Genomic DNA, 25,641 nt, shown 5'->3' with positions numbered 1-25,641 from the left:
AGGATGGGGCAAATAATTCTGGGTGTTTGTATGTAAAGGGTTGGGATGAGGTGTAGGTTAAGAAAGCCATGGATGAGCCAGCAGATCTTCCAGAGAGGGGCATTCCTTGGGACCACTAAACAGGCTCTTCGTCAGAAAATCCTGGCAATTCCTTGACAGCAGTTGACTAATCTCATAGCGCAGTCCGAAGATAATCGGATAGTGGACTAACTTGAACAGTACCGATCCCAGCTGCAATACTGTTCTGATTTCAGCATCGCGTTTGACTTGACTCAACGAGTCGATTGGTAGGTCATAAAAGTTGATTAAATCTTGATGTGGTTTTCTGTCAAGAAAGGAACTTATCCCAAAGTCTATGAGGTAGACTTTTGGCTCCTCTAAATCTTTCCTTATCAGGATATTACCAAAATTAATGTCTTTGTGGTCGATGTTTGCATTGTGGAGGTAAATGACTGCTTGCACCAGCTGTTTTATTATGATCTTGGCATCATTCTCATTGAGGGGAGGTTTTTGCTTCATGAGGTAGACAAGGAGGTTATCACAAGGCACGGGTCTCTCCATCACTAGAATTAGCTCCTCATCCAGATTGTACCAGTCCAGTAGGTACACCATAGATGGTTGTCGCACTGGTTCATCTCTCAGTTTGAGCATGACAGCCACTTCCAGGGGAAGAATTCTACCATTCTCCTCCATACGGGTGTAACACACCATTTTTTGGGGGATGTGTTTGATTGCCACAGGTAATTCATCCTCCCGACGATAACCTGCAAAAACAGACCCAAAGGCTCCTCGTCCCAGTCTATGAAGCTCAACATATTTTTTCCAAAACTCCATTTCTTGAGAATCTGCTTCATTTTCTGATTCAACAAACTTCAACTTTTTCTTGCTCGGTTGTTCAATTATGTCTTCAGCCTCCCTCTTAAGATTCCTCTCTCTTGAATCTTGCTTTGTACTGGAAAGTAGCACTCTGGGGTCCTTAGACTCTTTGCTGGTGTCCAATGAGAGGGAAGGTTTAGTTGGGACTTGCTCCATCGGCTTCTCCGTCTTTATTTTCTTGGCAGGTTGGTCAGTTTTCTCATCTTCTGTCAATTTCCTTTTTGGACTCGCCATGGCCCTAATCTGGTTCTGGCAACTTGTGTAGGGTCCTACCTCCTCAGAGATCTTAGTGCTTTTTCTGCGGGTCTCATGTTCAGCTTCATTCTTAACAAAATCTTTTTCCTGAAACTCCGCTTCTTGAAAATCTGCTCCATTTTCTGTCTCAGCAAACTTCCCCCTTTTCTTGTTCGGTTGTTTAATGAAGTCTTCAGCGTCCTTAAGATTCCTCTCACTTGAATCCTGTTTTGTACTGGAAAATAGTGGTCTGGTGCTCCTAGACTCTTTGCTGGTGTCCAATGACATGGAAGTTGTTGTTGGGACTTGCTCCATCAGTTTCTCCTTCTTTATTTTCTTTTTAGGTGGATCAGTTTTCCCATCTTCTGTCATTTTCCTTTTTGGTCTCGCCATGGTCCTAATCTGGTTCTGGCAACTTGTGTAAGGTCCTACCTCCACAGAGATCTTGGTGCTTTTTCTGCAACGTTTTTCTGCTTTTTCTGCTACGTTCTTAGGACTGCTGTCTTCACTAGACCTGCTCTCTTGTTTTGTTCTGATGGCTGACGCTGTACACGTCTTTCTAGAGTTTTTGACCATCTTTGTTTGTTGTTTAATTTGTTCACCTACAAGGGAAAGCAGCTTGAAACCTTTTCACAGAGCTCTGAAAAAATGCCTGAGGTCCAGTTACAATGCTGGCTATTTATGCAAAACGTGATGTCATCAAGAATGAAGCCACACCTTTAGAATGTTGACCTTTTATGCATCTGTGATGTCATAAAGAAAGTCGCCACCCCTTTAGAATGTTGTTGTAACCTAGCAACCCTCCCACTGTACATTGTAAAAAAGTCAGTAAAATATACAGCAAAACACCTTAAAATAGCAACAGTAAAAGACCATAAAACCAAAAAACTGTCCTTTACTTTATTAAATACATTAAATAACTGTAAATCAAGTGACTAGAAAAAACACTGAATATTACAGTAAAAATATATAAAACTCACAGTCATTTAGCGTAAAAATTATTTAATATGCTAATAATAAATAAATAAAAGTTGCGGTACAGAATTTTTTTTTCTTGAACCTACATTTTTGCGGCATTTGGATAAAACTCCTCACTATGCGGCTGAGTTCTGCACATTAAAATTGACAGGAAATAGGATTGTGAAGCAAGGATGAACGTTGTTTATGTTTAAAAATATAGCCCACTGTAAAAATGCCAACAGTGCAATTTTGTAAAAAAGATAAATTATTAGCAGCAAACGACAAAAAAAGACATTTTATTATAGAAAAAACATTAAATCTCCGCTAATGACAAAATATTAAAAATAAACGAATTGCTCCATTTTTATCTAATGCTTATTAATTTTATGTTTCATTTTTAATAGACAAATGAAAAAATAAAGTATCATTGAAGAAAAGTGTAGCTGCATTTAAAATGTTTGTGACATTGTTTTGTCCACTTGCCTTTTATTTGTGCTGTAGAAGTCTAAACATCTGTTTTACTATTTGAAATCACATAACATGTAAATTACTGTGACAGCTGGAATTGCAGCGGGCTAAAAGAAAAATATATTTTCCCTCCTCTTTTTAAATCTTTGTTATCCAATGAACCACCAATAGGGTGATGCGCTGCTAAGCTTTGCATTGACTGCCTGTAGGAAGAGCCAGAGAGCCGCCATCAGCTAACGGACTGTACCTGTTGAGCTCCCACCACCGACAGTCAATGCGCAGCAAAAATATTTTAGTTGTCTGATGCTTTCCTCACTTGGAATGCCTAAAATTAATATGCAGTACACCCGCCAGGTTTGAGTATTTTAGATGCCATGCAAATTTAATTGTTTCTTGGAGTTTGCTAGGTTTGTTGACTCGTTTTATCAGCTTTATAGAAAACCTACCAGTAAAGTTTTGAGTATAGAAAAAGATAGAAACTGACTGATGAGGCATACAGTATGTGTGTGAGGTTAGCTAAGTGGAAGACATGTTGAGGTGTAATTTCTGTGATAAGGGTGAACAGTCATTAAAGGTGCTGTAGGAGATCTTGGAAAAATGGTTGCGGCAAGCTATATTTTTGAACATACACAACCATGCCTCTCCCTTCAGACCACCCCGTGAAACCAAGCATTCAAAACACATGAATGCGCAGGCTGTCTGCAGCGCGTCTAGAGTAGCTGAAGTGGCACATCGCACAGAGCTGGCAGGGAGACGGACAGCCCTGATGATGCAGAGCGCTATGATCACTCCTCTGAAACAGCTTATTAACGGCTAAAATAACGAAAAAAGTTGAAATCTGCCGGCAAAACATGTTCACTTTTATTATTCTGGTGCCTGCAGATTGGATTACGAACATAAAAAAGGCCTTCCTGCCGCCGCAACAAACCACGAGGAGGCGATCAGGCCATAAGGCGGCTGTTGAATGTGTTTCCTAGTGACAACCCACGGTGTAAACAGAATTAATATTTGAAGGCAGGATGGTAATCTGGATGAACTGCCTGTACTGACAATGTTTTTCAGGTGGACTTTCTCACTTCAAGATGGATGGATGGATGGATGGATGGATGGATGGATGGAGTATCTATAACAACCCAAACACACAGAATTTCTGAATTAGACATCCCCAGTTATTAATTTCATACACTCACCAGATCTGAATGCCCTGCTAAACAACTTCACACCCATGAGTAGAGGTAATGCAGCCTAATGATATTTCCACCACATCAGACACCGTTCCCCCCATGTTAAGCAGGGGAAACACTATCTGAGGGGATTTAGAAGGCCATATGATACCGTTCCCCCTGAAATTAATAAATGGGGATGTCTAATTCTGAAATGCTGTGTGTTTGCTAAGTAGCTGTGGTGAGATCTTTAGGACAAATTGTAAAACAAAAGAAAACGTTAGAAAAGATCTCCCACTGCACCTTTAAGGGCTATGTGCTACACTGCAGCTAGCTTTATAGTCATGAGCCATGATGTGTTTCTAAGTGCATTGAAACTAACTAAACGCAAACATGTAGTAGATATGGAGCACATTTTATATATCAATGACTCTGCCAACACCAGAGTCAATATGCTAAAGACCTAATAGCTCATCTGGCCAGTTATTTTACAGATTTGTCAGCTGGCTGAATCTTATTTTGTCTTTCTTTTGAACAAAAAGGTAGTTTTGTTCTTGACATGACATCGGCTCTGTTCGAAAACCTAGGACGTGTCCTCCAAGGACGCGGTCTACCTAGACTGGATCCTTCGAAGTCCTTGAAAATAAGGAGACCGGAAGAGTTTAGGCTGTGAATTTGACCAGGTCTACCCTTCAGCGGGTTTTACCGCCGTATGCTCTGTTGCTTAGCAACCGTAAACGTTGACACACAAAGCAGGAAAAGAATGAATACAGAAGTTTTCAAAACTGTTTATTTATTTATTTTTTATTGTGAAGTTAACAAAGACTACACTCACAAGAATCCAGAATGGAATAAATGTTCCAACAGCCGGGAGCAGAACAAATCAAATCAAATGTAATGATAGAAACCTTAGTCAGTTAAATAACCTGCTGCTGTCATTTTGCACATCTCTGATGTTGCTGCTATTTTCAAATATCCATTACTGTAAAAATGTCCATAGCTGCATATTGGTTATTTATTCCCCAGTTTTATATTGTTAAAACACTTTCTAGTATTTTATTGTTTATATTTTAACTCTTCCCTATGTTATTCTTATACATTTTTCTAAGGTCCACATTTGTGTGACCATTTTCAATAATCTTTCTGCTGCTGTAAATTTGCCCATTGTGGGACAATAAAGAGATTTTCTATTCTATTCTATAAAAGGGGTAGAAAGATATAAGTAAATCTAAACAATGTATTTATAAAAAACATATCTGCAAAATCTCTAATATTCAACAACAAAAAATACGTAGTTAAGCATATTGTGCAAAACAGCAATAAAAAGATAAAAATCCTATCAGATTTATAGTCCCCACCCTGCAGATATATTAGAATCTGTCCTTTAATTACAGCCAAACCCATTTACACAGTAACTGATTAAAACCTTAAGATAAATCAAACATTACCGCCACATATCTGACTCAATAACCATTAAAACAACTATTTTTCATTAATCTCAGACGGAACTATTAAATGACTTGTATTATATTAAACTGAACTTCCAATTTTCACCACTGTTCGGCGCCAAGTAATCTTTACTCTGATCACAGCTTGCTTGGTCTCACAATGAATCCTGGGATATCCAAGAATACCGAGGATACATCAGACCCGTCCTTCAAATCGGGCAAAAAGAAGGACGCATTTTAAGGCCGCATAACGAGGACTCTTGGAATCCGACCAGACCTCGGCGCCGCGCTATGACGTAATCGGCCTTCGAATCCGGTCTTCTAAGGATGCATCCTAGGTTTTCGAACAGAGCCATCATGTCATGATCTGCTGTGGTAGCTGGCCTTAATTACTCATGCCTTTCACCTGCTTCACTCTTTCCAGCTCCTAATTAGCATTCATCTCATCCACCTGCCAGTTTCCCTTATATTGGGCTCAATTCCAGCTATCATGGCCAGATCATTAGATTTTGTTTTCTGTTCAGTTCTGTTTATTCTAAGGTTCATGTCCTGGATCCTGGCTGCCAGTGGAAAGAGGGTTTTGTGTCTGTCTCGTCTCCTGTTCCTGCCTGTTCTGAATCCCTGTCCAGGATCGGCTTCCTGCTAATCCCCCGGAGCTGCAGCTCCAGGGACACGCATGCCGCGTCAGCTGTCAGCCCATCGGCTGGATCGCACCCCCTTCAAGGGTGATGGACTGAACTGTTACACCAGGTAAGTGACTCACTGACATCACCATATTCTGTCAGATGATCGTGGTCACTTACCTGTCTTTCTCCCACACAGTGTCAGTGATTGTGACTGCATCCACGAGCCACAGATCCTAGCAGCTCTACTTTAGTTTTGTTTGTTTTTTATTTAATTAATTCTGAACTTTCCTACTGGCTGTCTCAACTGGAATACTGGGTCCATTTGTCCCATTTTATGACACATCAAGAAATCAATTCAAAGGCTACATCACTCTAAGGACGTGGTGAGATTTCTAGTGGTATAAAAGCCAGACATTATCTTTTCTAAAAGCTTTCTGAGAAGCTCTCTCCCATATAATCTCCTCCTCTTTAGTCACTCTTTGCTGGTTTGTCATCATTTCTTTGCCCAATTGTTTGGAGTACTCCTGGTCTTTAGTATTTTTGTGGATTTATGTTTTGGACTTTTGGTAAAATAAACATTCAAGTAACCACCTCAAACTTTGTCTGCCTTTGGGTCCTATCCAACAGCCACCTCCTTTGTGACATTATGAGAACAAATTTCCTTTCAGCTCCATGATGTTCAGTTAAAAAATTCTGTTTTTATGTCGCACATCAGGGTCCATTAAAAAGGAGTTAATCTTCATAGATTCACTGACCTATACTTGTAAGATACGGTTAAACTTCTGAAGTTACACTTTGGGCTGAAGCAGTGTTATGTAACACAATTTGAAATGTTAAATGATATCCAGGATGCTCTGAAATGCTTTAATGCTTAAACCCAAAACACCATTAAATAATTTAAGCTGATGTTCCACATAAACCTGTGAATCTATTTGATTAGCTGTTTTATAAAGCACCTAGATACATGACACATGAATAGAAAGGAAACAAAACTGAAATGACATTATTAAAAGTGTTCTAAGCAATTACATTTAATTTCTAAACCTAAAATACATTTCGTTGCCTGTTTCCGCCTATTTTTGCTTTGGCACCACAGCGCCACTTACAGGCCTGGCATACATTTTGCAGCGTTTTCATGCATTCGTGTGGACGATCACATTTATTTTATGTCTCCGTCTTTACGACAAACGTTCTGGAAAATATTAGCGTTTCGTGTTCGTTTTGACTTCGTGTGGACGGGGCCTTAGAGTGGGCCAACAGTGCCTTATTATGGCTTTGAAAAAAAATGCAAATTGAACTGAAAGAACAGGTTCTCCTTTTAGTAATGGTTCGTCATTGAGGTCATTGTTGTCCTGCAATACCCGATAATGGCCTATGCCTCTGAAAAGGAAGTTAGGCTCACTTTTGTCCTAGCTGACCAGGCGCACGCTTCACAGCAGATGCCGCCCCAATCCGCCTATCGATCTCCCGCTCCATTTTCCCCCTCATTCGTGAACAAGACCCCAAGATACTTAAACTCTTCCACTATAGACAGTACTACCTCCCCAACCTGGAGAAGGCCCTCCAAGACCATGGTCTCGGATTTGGAGGCTCTGATCCTCATTCTGGCCGCTTCACACTCAGCTGAGAACTGCTCCAGTGAGAGCTGTAGATCATGCCCTGGTGAAGCCAATAGAACCACATCATCTGCGAATAACAGAGACGTGATCTTAAGGCCACCAAAACAAATCCCCTCAACACCTTGGCTGCAACTAGAAACTCTGTCAATAAAAGGGAATGAAGGGAATCGGTGACAAAAGGCAACCTTGGTGGAGTCCAACCCTCACCAATGCAGACCAAGCTCTGACACCTGTCATACAGAGACCTAACAGCCCTTATTAAAGGACCTGGTAACCCCTCCCCTGAGGGACCCGGTCCAATGCCTTCTACAGATCCACAAAACAATGGAAGATGTGTTGGTGGGATTAAGGAGGCCTTATTAGTTAAATTAAAGTCTACTGTGGTGTTATTATAACTACATTAAAAATATAACTACATTAAAAATGATTTGTTAGTGTCTAAAAAATATATAAGCTTTATACTTTTAATATATTCTTACAGTACAATTAATTAAAAAGCATACTCTGCAGTTAATATTCAATATACTTGATCATTACTTTGCTGTACTACTATCTACCTTGCACATTCTTGCAAAACTATTACCAGTAAAGACTTTAGTGGGACTACTTCCATGCAGGTGAAAAAATATACTTTAATTTATTTTAACCATTTCCAAATTATAGTGCATTACAAATAATACAAAAACGTATGCATGTTAATCTAGATGCTGCCCATCTTTTTCATCTTCTATTTTAAACCCACTCCTCAGGCAGCTGCACGCCTTTTCCTTTCGCTGGCTTCTTCTGAATGGTCAGCAGGGCGCTTATGCAAATTTGTCAGGAAACAGAACCGAAAAAGAAAAACTGGGGTTAGATATTCAAAATATATCCGGTCTTCCTGGCCCCTTCACCTCCAAATTAAGGGTAGTATTGTTTCTCTTTTTACAGATTTAACATAACCTTGATCAAAAAAAATGTATTATTATTATTTTAGTTCAGTGGACCTCACTATGGGGAATGGAGCACGGACAGCTATAGCATTTTAAAACATTATTAGTGCACAATATGTATTTCATCAGATCAACCACAATTGAAAAAAAAATAAAAATAGTTTGTGGGGAGTTTCATAAAGAATAATTTCGGGAAAAAAAGCTTTCCAAATTAATACTATGTAATTTTTCTCAAAGCTTGTGCATGCCTTGTTGATACTGAATATCAATAAAACAACTGGGGTAATCCAACTTTTTATTTCTTTCCTTTTTTTTTTTTTGTGAATTTTATTGTGAAAATCTTGACCGGATCTTCGCTTCGTTGACATCAGCGACTTCAACAGATGCAAAGCTAGCTCCCAATGATTAGCCACGTCATGTTAACTTAGCATTGAATAAGCTGTCAAACATACAAAAAAGACTTGGACTTTTAAGCGAGTTTGAGGAGAGGTGTTAGAGGCACGGAAGAAGGGCTCCTCAACTAAACGTGTGGACCTGGTTGGTCGTTTGGTGCATGGCGCGTGTTTTGAAGCTGCTCTGCTTGTGGAGAAATGTCCTGGGCCGTGAGTAGTGAGGAAACAGGAAGCGATTCTTGTGGGATGGAAGAGGGAAATAGTGACAATGAAGGTTGGAAGATAGCAGCATCAAAAAATGAGAAAAAGCGGAAAAAACAGAGATCAGTTAAAGGGGAATCTAGTTCAGAACAATCCAGTGATGATCAATCCATACATTCCACAGCACAACAAAATGAATTCAAAGTCATATTCAAAGTCGTTAATCAGGCAGACTCTTTTACAAATTGGAATCCGGTTCACTTAACAAAAACCATCAATAAACTTGTTGGAGAAGTCAGAGGTGCCAGAATTCTGTACAGTGGAGACCTGCTAATTAACTGCAGAGACAGCGCCCAGCAAGGCAAAGCAATACGGATCAACAAAATTGACGGGATAAGAGTTCAGTGCAGCTTAATGGAGAACAAAAAGATCAGCAGGGGAGTCATTGGAGGAGTTCCTCTAAAAATTTCTGAAAAAGAGATTCTGGAAAACATAAGAGGTGCAAAAGTAAAAGAAGTAAAACGGTTAAAAACAACAAGAAACGGAGAAAGATCTGACAGTTTATCTGTGCTAATTAAATTCGAAGAAGAGCAATTACCAAGCAAAGTATTCATCGGTTACATAAGCTATAATGTCAAAATCTACAATCCTCCACCATTGAGATGTTTCAAATGCCAAAAATTCGGTCACATTGCAGCAGTTTGTAAAGGGAAACAGAGGTGTGGAAGGTGTGCAGGAGAACATGAGTACGGAAAATGTGGAAAAGAAGCTAAAATAAAATGCTGTAATTGTGGTGGAGAACATACTGCTGCCTATCGCGGCTGTGAAGCAAGCAAAAGGTCTGAGGAAATTAAAAAAATGAAATTTGAGCTCGGAATAACCTACGCTGAAGCTGCAAAAAGGATCCCATCTCAGTCAGAAAAACCCAAACCTACAGTTCAACACACAGCAAATTCCAAACCTCTAGAGAAATCTCTAAAAATTGATGAAGACTCACTTATTGTTAAAAAGACAAATTTTGTTCTTTTCATGGTAGAAGTTATTAATTGTACTGCACAGACAACAAAAAAAACGGAAAAAATCAAAATAATAGTGAAGGCTGCAGAAAAATATCTGGACATTAAAGATTTGAACTGGGAGATGGTTGGAAGTATGATGGGAGGACCGATGGGACCATCAGAAACTGGCAGAGTTAAGATGACCTAGAGTAAATTAAAATTATATGGGCAAATGTGATTTAGTATTATGTTGGTTTAAGTTACACAGGTTTTTTTTTTTTTTTTTTTTTTTTTTTTTTTTTTTTTTTTTTTTTTTTTTTTTTTTGGGGGGGTGAATCGTTTCCTGTTTTCTTGCTTTACTCCATATCAGTTGGTGGCGGTAATGCACAATTCACAAGTCTGCCAACCGCCATAAAATCCCATAAGAAGAAGAAGAAGAAGCGAGTTTGAGTTTTCCTTTCTCAAAGAAGAGGCGTTATTTCGGACTAATCAGTTGGCATTAGTCCTATGGGAAGATGTCAGACATCGGGGACTGGTTCAGAAGCATCCCTTTGGTCACCCGGTATTGGTTTGCTGCTTCGGTAGCTGTGCCTTTTATTGGGAAACTGGGACTGATTGATTTTAGGAACCTTATGCTGATCCCGGAACTGGTTTTTAGCAGATTTCAGGTGAGTTTATCAAGGCTGTGTGGTTGTGTATGAACGGTGCTCTTATTTATCGTGTAGTTCCTGGTCATTCGTGTGTTCTTGTTGTTAGCAGCTGGCTAATACCAACGGGCCTTCTGCTGCAGCCAATAAGAACTTGACACGTAGAGGAGAGGGGGGTTAGGACTTCCGGGTGCTTTACAATCTTCCCTATGTGTACATAACGATAATCAACATCGGATTGGACGTATTATCGAAGATATTACTTGGACTAAATTTATAATTTTAATTTGTGTAGTAAATTTGATTATAAATGTAATTTATAGAAGGTTTGGGAACGTGTATTTATTTAAAGGATGATGTTTTGTTTGTGTCCACAAGGCGGCGACTGCACGACAGCAAATATAAAAACTGCTAAATGTGTTCTTCAAGGCATCAGGATTCAAGCACAAACTAATTTATAAGTTTAATAGTATTCATTGAACATTGTTCAGCATAATTATGTATGATGAACAAAAATATCTAGATGTTATAATGATAATATTAATAAATAACTGTATTCTCATGTTCTCTAGAAAGAAGTTCTAAAGGTATATAGTTAATATCTGATGGATACCTTTACAAAATTCAACTATCAGAAGTAGCAGCTACATGTCTGATATAATCCACAGGATGTGCCTCAAAATGAGGTTTATATACCAGTATATGGCGCTTTGTGGTCGACAACAACTCAGTTTGTTTATCTTAGGAGTGTGTTTTTGTCTGCAAACAAAACATTTGAAAACAATCAAGATTTATTCTATTTATTTTACATCAGCAGGCAAACTTTGGCCCCTTTTTAAGCCCACATTCCAAACATCCTTATATTCAGTCATATCAGAACCTAATCATAGTTGAATGCATGTTAGATCCCATCCTGTATCAGTCATGGTCCAGCTAACTGCTTTAGCATTATAACTTTAGAACAATTATCAATGGGAAAATATATTAGAGTATATGCTGTATTCATGGAGGTTACAGGTTTTTATTGGTTCTTTTATGGAAACTAAACAAAATTCAATCTTTTCTACTTTGTTTGCATTGTATTTCTTCATAAAATCGTGATCATAAAAACGTGCATCTATTTCCAGCTTTGAGATCAAGCTGAAAATAGCTAAAATTATTAATTGCAAATTTCAACTGTTCCTGGCTTGTTTGCAAATCTTTCTAATCAGCACATTTAATGCTGTGAAAGACATATCACTAGGCCTGCGACTAACGATGATTGTGATCATCCATTAATCTGACGATTATGTTTTCGATTAATAATTATAATTATTAATCTGACAGCAAACGTTCCTTAAAGTAGATTTTATACACAATTAAACTAAGTGAAACAAACTTTTCGACTTGTGGAGTTCTGAAAAGAGCATATTGACAGGAGAAAGTATTTTTTTTATCTTAAATGCAAAATATCTATATATTTTTCACAATTTTGGTATAGTTAACACGCTAAGTGGGCTGCTCTGTCAGCTAAAGGCATGTTTTACTGTCTCTATACTCCGTTAGTTGGCGAGTAATTTCAATAATCGATGAATTTTTGCAGCTCTAGTTATCACAGATTCTGATGGCTAAAAATCCTTCACAGTCCTCGTGATTTTTTTTTTTGTTTCAGATCTGGAGACCAGTGACAGCCACCCTTTATTTCCCTATTACTCCAAACACTGGGTTTCTATACCTGGTCAATCTTTATTTCCTCTACCAGTACTCCACTCGGCTAGAAACAGGTGAGGCTGCTCATTACATAGTCTGCTTCCTGTCATTCTAACATAATCTGTCTTATTTACATTTTAAAAAATGTTTCTTCCTTTTGTAATCTTCAGGGGCGTTTGATGGCCGGCCTGCCGACTATGTCTTTATGCTCCTTTTCAACTGGATCTGTATTGTTGTATCCTTTCAGCGTCATCTACTATAGATTAAAACCTTTAAGGACTGAATGAACATTTAGTTGTTTTCCATGGTAGCTTGTTTTTTCACATACTCTCTCTCTGCGCTGCGTGTCATGTCAGGGTGGCTCTGCGCCAGTGTCCCAGTGTCAGTCGCTCCTCTGCAGAGCAGAGAAACCCAATCTAGGTCACATGCAGCTCTAGCAGCTCTATAGTCCGGCCTACGTCTCCATGATGTTCAGTCAGGAGTTTAGAGCCAGCTTACGCTAAAACTCTGTATAATTCAATATTAGGATATTTCCAGTTTTGATAACTGCATGAAGATGAGAGGAATGTGTGGAGGTAGTGAGGTGCGAAAGATGTCATCTGCCAAGGTCGGATCCTTTGCTCCAGTGTTCCTAGAGCTGAAATAGGGATTTAAGTTGGCGATTTCTTTCTTTTTCTCCCTCTCTGATCCTGAAAATGAAACCACAGTGAGCTTTTTGTCCTTGACTTGGTGTCTCTAGATAACTGGGCTGCTGATGGACATGCGGGTAAGAATACAGTGCAGTCTCTCACTGTGTGCACACCACAGTGCTGGCTGGACTCCACTGAGCGTTTGAAGAAAGCAGCAGCCGTTTGCAAAACTAAGATCCGGTTAAACAAGCATAATGTGCAACATTGAATTCGTCGATTCACATTTTGTAACGCCACAGCCTCAACCTTCACTGATATTATCTGATCAAAATCTGAAAATGAACCTCCTCTGTGAGTGAATGAATGGTTTGTAGAAGCTGGTTTGGCTGTTTTTACAGATCAGATGTGGATCAGCTGGAACCATTGTAGCTCCGCATCACTCCTCTGAATGCTCATGAATGCGAGCCTCCGCCACAACCATAAGTCTTTAGCTCCCATTATCTTCAATTCAATTCTGACCTGCAACAAGTCTCCCCAAAGCATGATGCTGCAGCCACCTTGTGTAGTCATTAGGATGGTGTGTTCTGGGTAATAACAGCTTCTTATTACGCAGAAGAGCTCAGTTTATAAAATATGCTAACTTCTGAAGGAAGTCGACTCAGTACACCCCACACTATTCAGATTGTTGTTATAGGTCAAACACCATCCTCATACATCGTTGTATCAGGTTTGTATTTTTAATCTGAGTTTCTCAGAGATCTATTCCAACTTTTATTCGGGTCCCAGTCAGGAACGGCTGCAGCATTCTTCTGACCAGTAGCCTTGGAGCCAGTCTGCATATTTACATTTAAATGTTCCTGAATATGCACTCTCCCTTTTAAATAAATAAATACCAGTGATTAACTCAGCAACTGGTTAAAAGAATCTCATTTTGCTTCTGCTCTGTTTCAGCTGCTGATGATCCCAATGATTATGTCAGTTTTGTACGTCTGGGCCCAGTTCAATAAAGAAACGATTGTGTCCTTCTGGTTTGGAACTCGCTTTAAGGTAAAAAAGTAAAGAACCCCCCACCTCCATCACCATGAAGGATATGGTTGCATATAAGCCCCCCAGGTTAACAGGTCGTTTGCTGCTCTGTTTGCAGGCGCACTATCTCCCTTGGGTCATCCTGGTCTTCAACTTCATAATCGGAGGCTCGTAAGTTCCACTTCCTGTTCATTGGGTTCCAACGCCATGAGAAGCCAGACGTGTTTCTGTACTCCTCCTGTTTTGGTTTCTCTGCAGGTTTGTGAATGAGCTGACGGGTAACCTGGTGGGCCACCTCTACTTCTTTCTCATGTTTAAATACCCCATGGACCTGGGAGGACGCTGCTTCCTGTCCACACCAGAGTTCCTGTGAGTTTTAAGCACTGATCTCTATTTATTCATGGTTTGCACGCAGCATAAATATGGGTCAATTGGAACAGACGCGTACTGATGACATCACCACATGCTTGTCTAGAGCTGCATTTCATCTCCTGTTATTAATAGTCTCTAGATAATGATAAATTATTACTTTTTCATCTGGCGGGGGAATAATAATTAACACAGTCACATAAACACAAATCAAAGATCATTTTGCAAAATAAAACAAAAACATTGCCATCGGAGCCAGCGATCCTTGGGAGAGGGCCGCTGCACACGGGCTGTGGTTAGCCCTGACTGCCGTTACCCTCGGAGGTCCGCTGGTTACTGCTGTCCTCTCAAGTTTGATTTTTATTTTTTTTTTTATTACACCTTAGGTAGGTAAATATACCATATAGTGAAGCTTTAAAGTTTGAGATTCTGATGATCTTAAAACTCACTTTTATTGATCAACAGAAAACAGAACTTTAAACTTTCAATGGAGCACTCCATTGAAAGCTGCTGCTGCCGCAGTGCATGCTGGGACAGCTGTGAATCTCAAGAACGGTCAAGTCTGCTCTGATGCATGCTGGGTAAATAGGGAGGGGCGTGTCACTACCCGATCCATCCCGGAAGCACGATGCGTCCTGCGCATGCGCGGAAAGATATACATCCCGGTGTCCATAGATAATGTAATTATGATGCTAAAACTACGACTACTTATTTCTATCCTTAACTCACTAAAGAATGCTGATACACATCTTTAAAAAATGTTTTATGAGACAAATTTTATGCTTTTTACATTTTCTTCGTTAAACTGCTTCTCTGACGTCATCATGGGACATGCTCAGAGCAGTCTGGCAAAATATGATTAAAACATGTTAATCTGCATTTAAGTTGTTTCTTTCTTAAGACTGCGCACTATATAGCATGAGATTAAAACGAAACGAAAACATAAAATTCAAAAAGACTAGATTTATGTTTAATCCAAAGCCGAAGAAGTTAGCCGTCGGAAGTAGCGTAGGATCCCATTTCCGGTGCACGCCGGGCAGAGACGAGTGATAAAACAGGATTTTTAAGGAATTTATTTTCTCAGGAAATATATTATTAAACCTTCAAAAAAAAAATAATAATTTAGTATGTTTACTATTTTTGGGAAGGGAAAACATTTAGGTCTTTTTAACAAAATAAAATTGAGGACGAACCCAATGTATATCTGGATGCACATGCGGAAATTACCTGATGGCGCATGTGCAGAACGGATCGTGCTTCCGGGATGGATCGGGTTGGCCTGACGTAGTCCTACTCAATTCTAGTCAGAATATGAGTCTGATACTGCTCCATAGAGCTGTGATTATGGGGCGTGTTTTGAACGAACCAGGAAAAAAATGCCTCTGCACTCAATTGGATAGACCTACAACCAATAAGAGCAACGGAGTGCGTGACGTATGTTAAGCCAGGCATAGTTGTTGTCAACAAAAATCAAAGCGTGCAGTTGCGCGCCTAGAATAAGAAGATGAGCCTTGATCGCGTTTCTCTGTTCCTCCTTTTAAAATTAATTTGCTGTCGATATCTTCTAGAACAGACCTAATAGCAAAATCTACACACCTCAACTCTCCAGCGGCAGCCATTGTTGTTGTCACCCAAGCCCGCTTTGGTCACGTGGTTGATTACGTTACTGTTGATCATCTGTCCATCATCGTATAAAGCCCACCCTGACAATTTGATTGGCCCGCCAGATATTGTGCTAGCATACTCGCGCTACTGTTGAGCAATGCCAGACCGAACTTCCCGACCTCAAACGTTGTGGGCGGGACTAAGTTCGGAATGGCACCCAGGCTAGGATCGGGTAGCAACAGGGCGAGAACAACAACCGGGGACTCTATCTGTTCTGTCTTCGCTTTCATGTGAATTTGGACAACACTAGGGCTGAGGTGGATGACGTTTAACGAGCACACGAGAACGCACAAGTACGCATATTGAGAAACGGCCATGGAGTCACGCCATATCTTGTAATGTAATTACCATAACAATGTAATCAATACATGCACATTATCATTTTAGCACTTTGGAACATCATCAGATAGTATGTGTCTGTAATATTCCTAATATCTGCCTACAGTAGTGTTATACTCCATTAACGCACTAATTTTCTTGTGGTAGATTTGTATGATGTCACATTATTTATAGACTTCATTCTAAATATGCAATGTGATGTCTTTTTTTTAACTGTAAATTACAGTCATCAAGTGATGCTGTGAAACGGCAAATGTGTCAGAATAATGAATTTATCTTTATTTTAAAAGTCTTAAACCCCCCTCAAAATGAGAACATCATCGTTGTTTGATACTGTAGCGCACGTTTTGTTTACATTAAGACCGGTCTTACTAGGGAGGACCAATATGGCGGCTGGTGATTTCAAAGCACTGTGTACTACCAACAGCCTATCAGCAATCCAGTGAATAGAAATCAGTGGTTTTTAAAATAGATCAAAGCAGAGCTTCACTGATCAGTTTTTTGTGATTAATAACTGAAAATAGTAGCTTCTGGTTTTACTCCATCTGTAGAAAAGTTTTTTTTCTTCTTACCGATAATTTTCAGGTGTTTCTGTAACTTTAAACAATTACATGTTAGTAACAAGGTCATTTTTAAATCAACTGTTTTCCTGCTCCAGATATCGGTTCTTTCCGAACACAAGAGGAGGAGTATCCGGGTTTGGAGTTCCTCCGACCAGGAGACCAGTTCCCCAGGAGCCAGCCGCAGGAGGAGGGGGTGGAGGACGTCACAACTGGGGACAGGGCTTCCGCCTGGGGGGGGAATGAGATCTACTCTCCCTCAACTCCACCAACAAACAGCCCAGCAGTTGATTTTGTTTCGGCTAAAATTCTTGCTTCCTCATATTTACTGTTTGAAAGAGAGAAAAATTTTTTACCTCAAATTTAATCTGTGCGTTAGATCCTAAAAGATGCTCCAGGGTGAAATCAGAGGAAGTTTGTATTTTAACCACAACTGCTTTGCACTGCAGGACTCAGACTCTGGCCACTGATTTTACTACTGCACGTGTTTCTGTGTGAAGGAGCCAGACAAAAACTAACTGTTCATATCCTGCCACCCTCTCCTTTCCATCTTTCCTGTCCTCTTCCGTCATTTTCTCCTCCACATGCCATCGGTCGGGATATTGCAGCTGCACACATTGATTCAGACTCCTCCCTCGCTTACAATGTAATTTCAGATTACATTGTAATTCTCAATGTGCCGCCATCAGCAGGAGGACTGAGGCTGTTTAAACTGTAGCTGCCAGGTCTGAGTTTCCATAAGTGTAAAATAATTTGGAGCCATTGAGCGAAGAGTTGGAACTTTTTTTCTGTCAAGAGACACGATCTGAAAGAGGTGAAAATGATTTATTTTGTAAATACAGCTGTTTATTGAAAATATGTGTGGGTGTTTCATTATTTTTCAGGCTGATTTAACGCAATACTTTGGATTAAAATAAACTTGGAATATGTAAAGGAGAAGATGCTTAATGCCAGTTTAATGGTTTCTGTGAAGGTTTTTTTTTTCCCTAAAAGAGGAAGAGCTGACATTAATTGCTGCCTAACAATCTTCCACTACCACAATGATCCAGTCTGATTATCAGTACATCATTTTATCGAGGAGGAGTGATGGCCATCCATCGAGCCGCCTGGGTAACGGGCCAATTACCCCCTCCCCCACCAACGCTTTAGTTCATCCTGGAGGAACGAAAATGTTGCTAGGAAACACTTCCCGTCCCTTTAGCTCGAGCCGGCCCATATTCCCCTGTGGGATGTGCTCAGGAGCAGGTGCAGTGTTTTTTTTAATTAGGAACATGGCTCTTTGCTCTGGGTGGCATCTTTTAAGGGGGGGGGGGTTAAAGAGTTTGAGGACCAACGTAAGGAATCTGCTCACATTAAATTAGAACATTTCTTTGGATTAACGGCTCTGAAACTCAATCACAGATAAACTGACTAACCTCAGTGATAATTTAACTCTAAGGCTAAACTTTTGAATGAGATTTGTCTAATTTGAAATTAAAAGTTTAATCTTAGGTTTCTATTAACCTTCAGTTATTTGTTTTAGAACCATGGTTCTCAGAAGCTGTCCTGCATGTTTTAAGGGTCCCCTCACCAGAAATGTATGGGGGCTGGGGGAGCTGCTAGACCAAGGTGAAAAAATTTATTATGCTTTCTTTGTATACAACAGCTTTTTGCATGTGTAAATATGAATCAGAGACAAGCTACAGATTAACACCAACCACACGCCCCCAACTCTTCCCTCCTCACTGCGTCCCTCGGGCGACTGTTTGAGCTGGAGCGAGTGTTTACAAGGAGGAACAGGAGTGCAAAACATGGACTGATATTGAAAAAATTGAGATGTTATTTATTCAAACCTATACAATAAGGCTTGTTTGACAATATTTAGTGGCAAAGGAACAGAGAGACGCAAGTTTAGTGATGACATTTAAGTTTTCGGGATAAAATGCCCTTCTAAGAGTAGCTGTAATACAAAATATCTTTTACTTGTACTTAATAATGTAAAGTAACAATATTCTTACAGTAACTAGAATCTTTAGAATGTCAAGTAATTTTTGTAAATGTTTTTACAATGTTGGTTTGTTTTGTATGTGGGGGGTGGGTTGGTCAGTTCACCCTGGGTGCCAAATAACCGGTGTCTGAGTGCATTTTAACCACGTTTTTATCTGTGAAAAATGTTCAAAACCATGAAAACTTTAACTTCTACTTGCATCTTTTACAAAGCTCCAGTGAAATAGATGAAAACATGAAAGGTTTTTGAACATCTTTGCAAATCACTGCATGCTAGTTAACAGGAAATCTTAATATAGTCAATTTTGCAGGCTAGTGCCTTCTTCAAAATCATGTTTTTCTTGTTAGAAAAGGGCTGACCAGTGTTTGCTGTCAACTTTGTTTTTATTGAATTGCATCAGACTTCTTGTAGAAAATGAAATTGCAAGCAGTATTCCTTTAACAGGTCAGGAAAACGTTCAGTATTTGAAACCGTGAGGCTAAAGCAGCAGGAGCTAACATGCAGTCAGCATAGTCATACAGCTGATGGCAACTTACAGCTCCGTTACTTGCTGTCTGAAAAGGAAAAAAAACAACATTTCATTCATTTAGAAATCAGAGGTCAAGTTTAAAACGATGCCTCGGTATGAATCAAAAACAAACCCTTGAAATCCATGACAGCTTTTGACTGCTGACATTACATCCGCCTTTTAAATTTTTGTTTTTGTATTCTCGATTTGCCAACCTTTTTAGTTGTGTACAGAAATAAAAGGGAATTCAGTCCCACCTTGAGTCTAAAGAAAAGAAGCTTAGATGGTGTATTTACAGCTGAACAAGACGGATACATGAAAAGGCTCAGATAAAGGTGCTCGGCGTATTCAGAGTGCATGTAGCATTTTCACTAAAAAATAAAAGAGAAAAAAGGCTTTTGGTAGCTTCAGCCAAAACCTACAACACAGAACCAACCATGAAGCTGAAACTATACCCGACTCTGCAGGTATGAGCTGGAAAGGCAGCTTGGTGTCCAACAGACCCTGCATTCTCCGGGATTCATCAGTTCTCTGTAGAAATGTGCACGTTATGTTCTACATCGGCTTCATGAGTGCAGCTTACACAAACCGTGGCGAGGTTTGTTAAAGTATCAGCACCCTGGTGCACTTTTGTTTCCTCAGCAGCACACTCCTCTCGCTCGCCCACATCGTATCACCGTAAAGGCATCTGAAAGCAGCCCTGGTATGAGAACATCTACCTCTACCACAAGAAAATATGCAAGTGCCATCAAGATCTGCTCATATTGAGCAAAATGCATCTATTTTTATCTTTTAAAAAAAGGAGGGGGTGGTTCCCCAGTAAATAGACTATAATACATTTTGATCTCATTACATCAACCAGAAACATTCCAGGTTTTGGGGCAACATTCAGTTATCAAAAACTCTAAAAAGAAAAGCCATCTGCCCTGCAGGAACACCTGAACAGGCCGTTCCCTCTGAATGAAAAACTATTTACAGAAATATTAAGACAACTAAATAATAACAGAAGTGGGAGATCTGCGTCAAGTCCAGCTTTGGCTCTCCTCTTCCTTGTGTCAGCGTCGGCTCTTCTCCACACTGCCGTGGTTTGATGACATCACAGACACACCACGGATCTGATTGGTTGTCTCCACTTGCCTCACGATGGGTGCTCAATCTGCATTTATAGATTTATTTCTCCTAAAGCCGAACAAAAAAACAAAAGAACACATCAACAAGTCGTATTTGTGCTTTTCCAACAATGTTTGTAATGAAATCTAAAAGCCTGAATAACTTTAACATTTATAAATAAATTAAATACTCCTCTGTGACCTTACAGATCGATAATCATGCGCTTTAGTCTGTGCATTCGATACTAATGGGGGTGCATGCCATCTTTTTGAAGGACCAATCAGGCGTAATTACACACCAGTAACTTCCTGCATGGCTGCAGAGCCACAGCTGTGCCCTCTTAAAGGAACAGTTCACCATTTAATTGAAGCCAAGTCACAATCTGTTCCTGCCACCCATTTATTCTCTACAATTTGTCCTGTCAGGAGTCACAGAGGGCTGGAACGTCTGCCAGGATGAACCGAGGAAAAAGCCTGGCAGCTCAGATTCAGCACCAAGGAACTTGCTGTATTGGAAATCTGACTGCTGCAGACGAGGGAAACAACCGAGGCCAATTAAAGCAGAAAAGTAATGGTTTAGTTTCTAAATGTGAATTAAACACCTGTTGTCCCCCTCCCCACGACCAACAAAGACAAGCTACAGATTAACATTTCATGACCATTACTCCTATTGTCTTCCAAGTTGGGGATATTGAACATCTGATCCAGTGTCTTTTCCAGATTCCTTTGCTAGCTAAAGTATTCCCACCCCTCAACCTTTTTCCACATTTAGTCCTCTACCAACTGCAAATTTAAAGTTTTGTATTGAGATTTACTTATACATGTATACACACATACATATCTCAAAGAAGAAAGCCAATGTTCCTTGGACACTATTAAAGGTCCTGTTTGCAGATTAAGCAAACAACCACCAGATGAAACCACAATTAACCTCTCTAGTCTACATGCAAGGCAGAAAACCAACACTGCAGATCTCCCTAAACACTCCACAGTGAGTGCACAGCTTCTTAATTGTTAATCGGATAGGAAGACCGTCCAGTGTAGATGCATGTAAATAAAGGATGTTCCTGGAAGGATGCAGGCTTACAGGGTATAGGTTTCTCTTCCAGTCGGACAATGAAAAAAAGGCTGTTTTTTTTTTTAAAGCAAATTCATGCATTAGACTGGTCAAGCAAAAGTGCAGACCTAAATCCAGTAAAGAATCGGCGAAAAGATTTGTAACGGAAAAGACATAGGGTATAAGGTTCTAGTTTAGCTAATCTGGTAGAAGCAGCCTAGAGTCTAAAGGGGGTAGATTGATCACAGATACTCTCCACACATTTTTCAGACCTCTATCTCCATATGTTGAAAACCAAGAGTCATTTTACTTCCCGTCTGTAGTTAGCCACTTTTATTGATGGTCATAACATCCATCCATCGTATGCAGGTTCATATTTGCATTTTCCCCATTCTCTAGCCTTTTCTCTGCCTCAAGCTTCTTTTCCAAAGCATTTTAATGCCACGATTATCAAATTTAATGAATTATAACGCCAATTAAGGCCTTAATTAAAAAAATTATTATTTAATGGCTTTTAATGATTTTTAATGACCCGCAGAAACCCTGTAATTCCAAATGATGGAATCACTGCTGCCACCATCAGGCATAGCAGAAAACTGCTTGTCCCAAGGTTATTGAATCAAATCCCAGGGGATCAGCAAATCAACTGGTAGGGGGCGGGGCCGCCTGAGTGTTTTTCCTGGGTGGTGCGGTCGCGGTGGGTGTTGCGGCCGGTCGCCGGGGCTTGGTGCCGGGGGGCGGGGCGTGTTTCGGTGCTCTGTGGGGCTGGGGCGTTTCGGTCGGCGCCGTGGGGGGGCTGGTGTTCGGTGCCCGGCCCTACTTCGGGGTGGCCGGCTGCCGGCAGGGCTCGCGGACTCGTCCCCGCGGCTCCCCGGGGCGCCGGCACGGCGGTGGCTGGGGGGCTTCTTCGTGGCTGTCTCTCCTCCTGCCTTGGTGGGGGTCTGATTTCCGGGGCTGGCCCCGCCTTGGTGCCTTCGCTTCTGGGGTCCCCTTGGGCGCCTGGGGTTTTGGGTCTCCCGGCGCTGGACTCAGTGCTCTGGGGGGTGTGCCTCTCCGGCTCTCCACAACCACTATTGAGCATTTTTTCTATGGTTAAAACTTTACATGCACAAGTTCACCCTCACAAACAACTACAGGTGCTAGGCTTCAGGTACTTAGAGATCCACTTCCAAACAGAAACCCCACATTCATATCTTCAGGTAACACAGAGTACATGTCAGACTTAATAATATTACTTTAGCGATAGTTTCAAGGTGTTGCTTTATTGTATATCTCGTACCATGTCTTTTGGTTGTGCTGTTCTTTTTTTTTTTCTTTCCATCTCATTACAGGTGTTGAAGCAGACTGAAAATGTTTTGTCATTGTCTCCTTCCTATCTCCTCTTTCTTTCATCTTTTGTCCTGTTTTTTTTTCTTTTTCTTTTTCCTTCTTCTTCTTCTGTTTTTCTGCTCTACTTACATTGCAGTGTCCATATGAACTGTAAAACTACCTGCATAATTATAATAAAGCAATTTATATACATGAAACAAGTGGAGCAGTATGGCAATTGCCATACCGCTACACTTGTGAAAGTAAAATCTGTTGGGCTCCTTTTGGCATCAAGACAATTATTCTTATTGCCACCTTGCCAGACAGGACACTGTTAAAAAAAAAAAAAAAAAAAAAAGACCATGGCCTTAGATTTGGAGGCACTGATCTTCATCCCAGCCTCTTCAGACTCGGCTGCAGACCACCTTAGTGAGCGCTGTAGATCACTGTCGGAAGAACTCAATCGAACTGCATCATCCGCAAAAAAGCACAGATGCAATTCTAAGGCAACCAAAATGTGTCCTATAAACACCCTGGCTGTGCCTTGAAATCCTGTCCTTTAATGAATCGGCAGAGTCCGAGACTCACAGGAAACAAGTCCAGTTGGAGCCTTAAAGTTCAGCTGAAGTGTGCATGAACATAAAATCCCAGAATAATGTATTGAAGTTTCAGATTGTGTGTCAAGAGGTAAAAAAGGTTGAGCGAATACATATAGAAGAAAATCTAAGATGTATATAGTTGGACGCACCATTAACCAGTCACCCTTCCTGGTTGCTCCATGGTCAGAACACCAGTGTCGGTTGCCAGCCTCTGTCTATCCACTCCCTCAGTCTCCTCTCCAGCAGCAACGGTGACCTTTACCCACCTGGCAAGAAAACGCAAACGAAAACAAAAAAACTATTAAGGAACAGAAGGGAATTTTTTTTTACTGAGAATAATAAAAAAAGAAAACTTCAACACATCCTTTTCTTATCTGCCTGTTTTGATATAAAGTTTAAGGATGTTTTTCCCCAATATGAAACAAAATAGTTTTTTTTTTACCTTCCTTTATCTGAAGCACCACAGCTTTTCTGGTCCTGCCCCGTTCGGCTCAGATCAGCCACTCCCTGAGTTAGCCGCTCGGCCAACCACTGCCCCTTGTCTTGGCTGGACTGTTTCTCTGCAGCTGCTACGTTCCCACCGACCTCCTCCTCCTCTGCAGGTGGAAGGTCCAACAAGATTCAGGTTAAAGCGTTGGGTTGGAGGACGAATAAAGATTTAAACACACAACAGGATGTTCTCCTCCACAACTCACCTCTCACAGCCTTGACTTCCAAGGAAACGCTCTGGCTGTTCTCAGAGACCTGTCCGTTCTGCTGCTGGCCGGCTTTCTGCTGCTCAGTGACGCTTGGCTTCTGGGGAGCCTCCATCCAATCCAGATTCTCGCCGTTCTTCAGGGCCGAGCGGTGGTCCTTGAACCAGCGGACGATGTCGGTGCGGCCCAGGTTTGTCTGGAGCTCCAGCTGGCTGTACTCCTCTGGGGATGGCCACTGGGTCCGGCAGAACATCTGCCGGCAAAGAGCGTGCTTTATAAATACATGATCTTAAACAGAAGAAACATTTTTGGACAAAGTCATAAAAACTGTTTTCATCAGTTCTCACCTCCCTGAGGAGGGGTAGTGTACGACTTGAGATGAGATTTGGGCTCGAGGAAGTTGACAGGAGGGGAGGATGCGGAGAAGAAGAGTTGAGGATGGGAGGAGATCGCGAAGAGGAATGCGTCTGAGGTTGAGGAGAGGAAGCGGCGAGCACAGGAGGGGAAGAGGAGGATGAGGAGGAAGAGGAGAGGACAGGTGGGTGAGGAGAAGAGTGACGGTCCTTCCCATCCTGCTCTTGATGAGATGCTCCATTCAGCAGGGCTCCTCCAAGCCGCTCCACTCGGTCTTCTGTGTTCTTGGAGGCCATGGTGAGCAGAACCTTCTCCATGTTGTCCCTCAGGGCGCGGCGCTCCGAAAACCAGCAGTCCACCTCCGTCTTGGAGAGCTTGGTTTCCTGAGCCAGATGTTCTGCAGCAAAAGCAGTTAGGAGCATTAGATAAGGAAGCGTGGCTTTTATAAACCCTAAATTTCCTCACTCTTAGAGAGCATGTGTCTATTCCCATCATGGCTGCAGCCATAAGAGACGAGTGTTCTGCTCGTCCAGGGTGAAAGTAAACCCAGCCACATGCTGCAAACTCATGTCAACCGAAGAAAACAACCTGATTGCTGTTAGTTATTTAAAAGTCTAATTCATGAGCAGCAGGAGCATTGCTGAATGCTAATTAGACCGAATAGAACGGTACAAAAACTAAATAAACATGTTGATGAATGGATTAATGTCTTTAATTAGTCAGTAAAACGTAACATTTGCCTGATTTATTCCCTTCCTGCATCCCCAAGGAGGAAATCATTTCATATTAAAAGGTTTGCTTCCTAAAATGGATGTAAAATGTAATTTAATGCAAAACTCAGCCTTGATGTTAAAGTTTTCTCACACATTCAGTCATTTCTTATTAAGCTATATTACAGCAACAGCAAACTTCAAGGTATTTAACTGGATTACAATTTCGTACTTTGCCAAAGGTTATCAATTAGATGCAGGTCTGGACTTTGAATAGACCATTTTATTGACTGAATAACATTTCATCCAAACCTTTCTGGCAGCATGTTTCTGGTTGTTCGTCCTGCTGGAAGGTAAACCTCCGCCTCAAAGGTTTTCTCTAAGGATTTTGAGTATTTAGCTCCTCTGTCTCTCCCTTTACCAACTTTGACTGTTTTTTTCTGTCCTAACTGGAGAAAAGTATTCCTATAGGACAA

At 40.7% G+C, this 25,641-nt stretch overlaps 2 protein-coding genes across 8 annotated transcripts in view; one reads left to right on the top strand and one right to left on the bottom strand.

Annotated features, from left to right (window-relative positions):
- The first annotated feature begins 8,657 nt into the window (after positions 1–8,657).
- derl1 (derlin 1) lies at positions 8,658–17,696 on the top strand. 3 transcript variants are annotated; one of them, XM_038289534.1, is made up of 9 exons: positions 8,658–8,807; positions 10,366–10,582; positions 12,213–12,324; positions 12,421–12,485; positions 12,990–13,016; positions 13,831–13,926; positions 14,024–14,076; positions 14,164–14,274; positions 16,937–17,084. In XM_038289534.1, exons 2-9 carry the CDS (start codon positions 10,430–10,432, stop codon positions 17,082–17,084), a joined length of 765 nt encoding a protein of 254 aa, XP_038145462.1. In that variant the 5' UTR covers positions 8,658–8,807; positions 10,366–10,429. The 3 variants fall into 3 exon arrangements, with proteins under 3 accessions (XP_038145462.1, XP_038145473.1, XP_038145481.1); XM_038289545.1 differs by having other exon boundaries at positions 8,668–8,801; positions 10,360–10,582; XM_038289553.1 differs by lacking the exon at positions 8,658–8,807 and having other exon boundaries at positions 10,430–10,582; positions 16,937–17,696.
- Positions 17,697–19,189: 1,493 nt separating this feature from the next.
- Positions 19,190–25,641, bottom strand: part of zhx2a (zinc fingers and homeoboxes 2a) — a 38,105-nt gene continuing 31,653 nt past the window's right edge. For 3 of the 5 annotated variants that reach the window (XM_038289526.1, XM_038289500.1, XM_038289492.1), the window contains 5 exons: positions 24,449–24,852; positions 24,102–24,354; positions 23,849–24,002; positions 23,556–23,672; positions 19,190–20,512 (listed from right to left, as the gene is read on the bottom strand). In XM_038289526.1, the coding sequence (XP_038145454.1) occupies positions 23,558–23,672; positions 23,849–24,002; positions 24,102–24,354; positions 24,449–24,852 (926 nt within the window). In that variant the 3' untranslated portion in view covers positions 19,190–20,512; positions 23,556–23,557. Of the gene's footprint in view, positions 20,519–23,555; positions 23,673–23,848; positions 24,003–24,101; positions 24,355–24,448; positions 24,853–25,641 lie in introns of all 5 variants that reach the window. The other 2 variants (XM_038289518.1, XM_038289509.1) reach the window with 2 other exon arrangements.

Source organism: Cyprinodon tularosa, unplaced genomic scaffold (genome assembly GCF_016077235.1).
Source record: "Cyprinodon tularosa strain WSP-4 unplaced genomic scaffold, ASM1607723v1 ctg107, whole genome shotgun sequence".
NCBI lineage: Eukaryota > Metazoa > Chordata > Actinopteri > Cyprinodontiformes > Cyprinodontidae > Cyprinodon > Cyprinodon tularosa.
The sequence above is the reverse complement of the archived record's forward strand: the minus strand, read 5'-3'. Positions and strand labels throughout refer to the sequence as shown.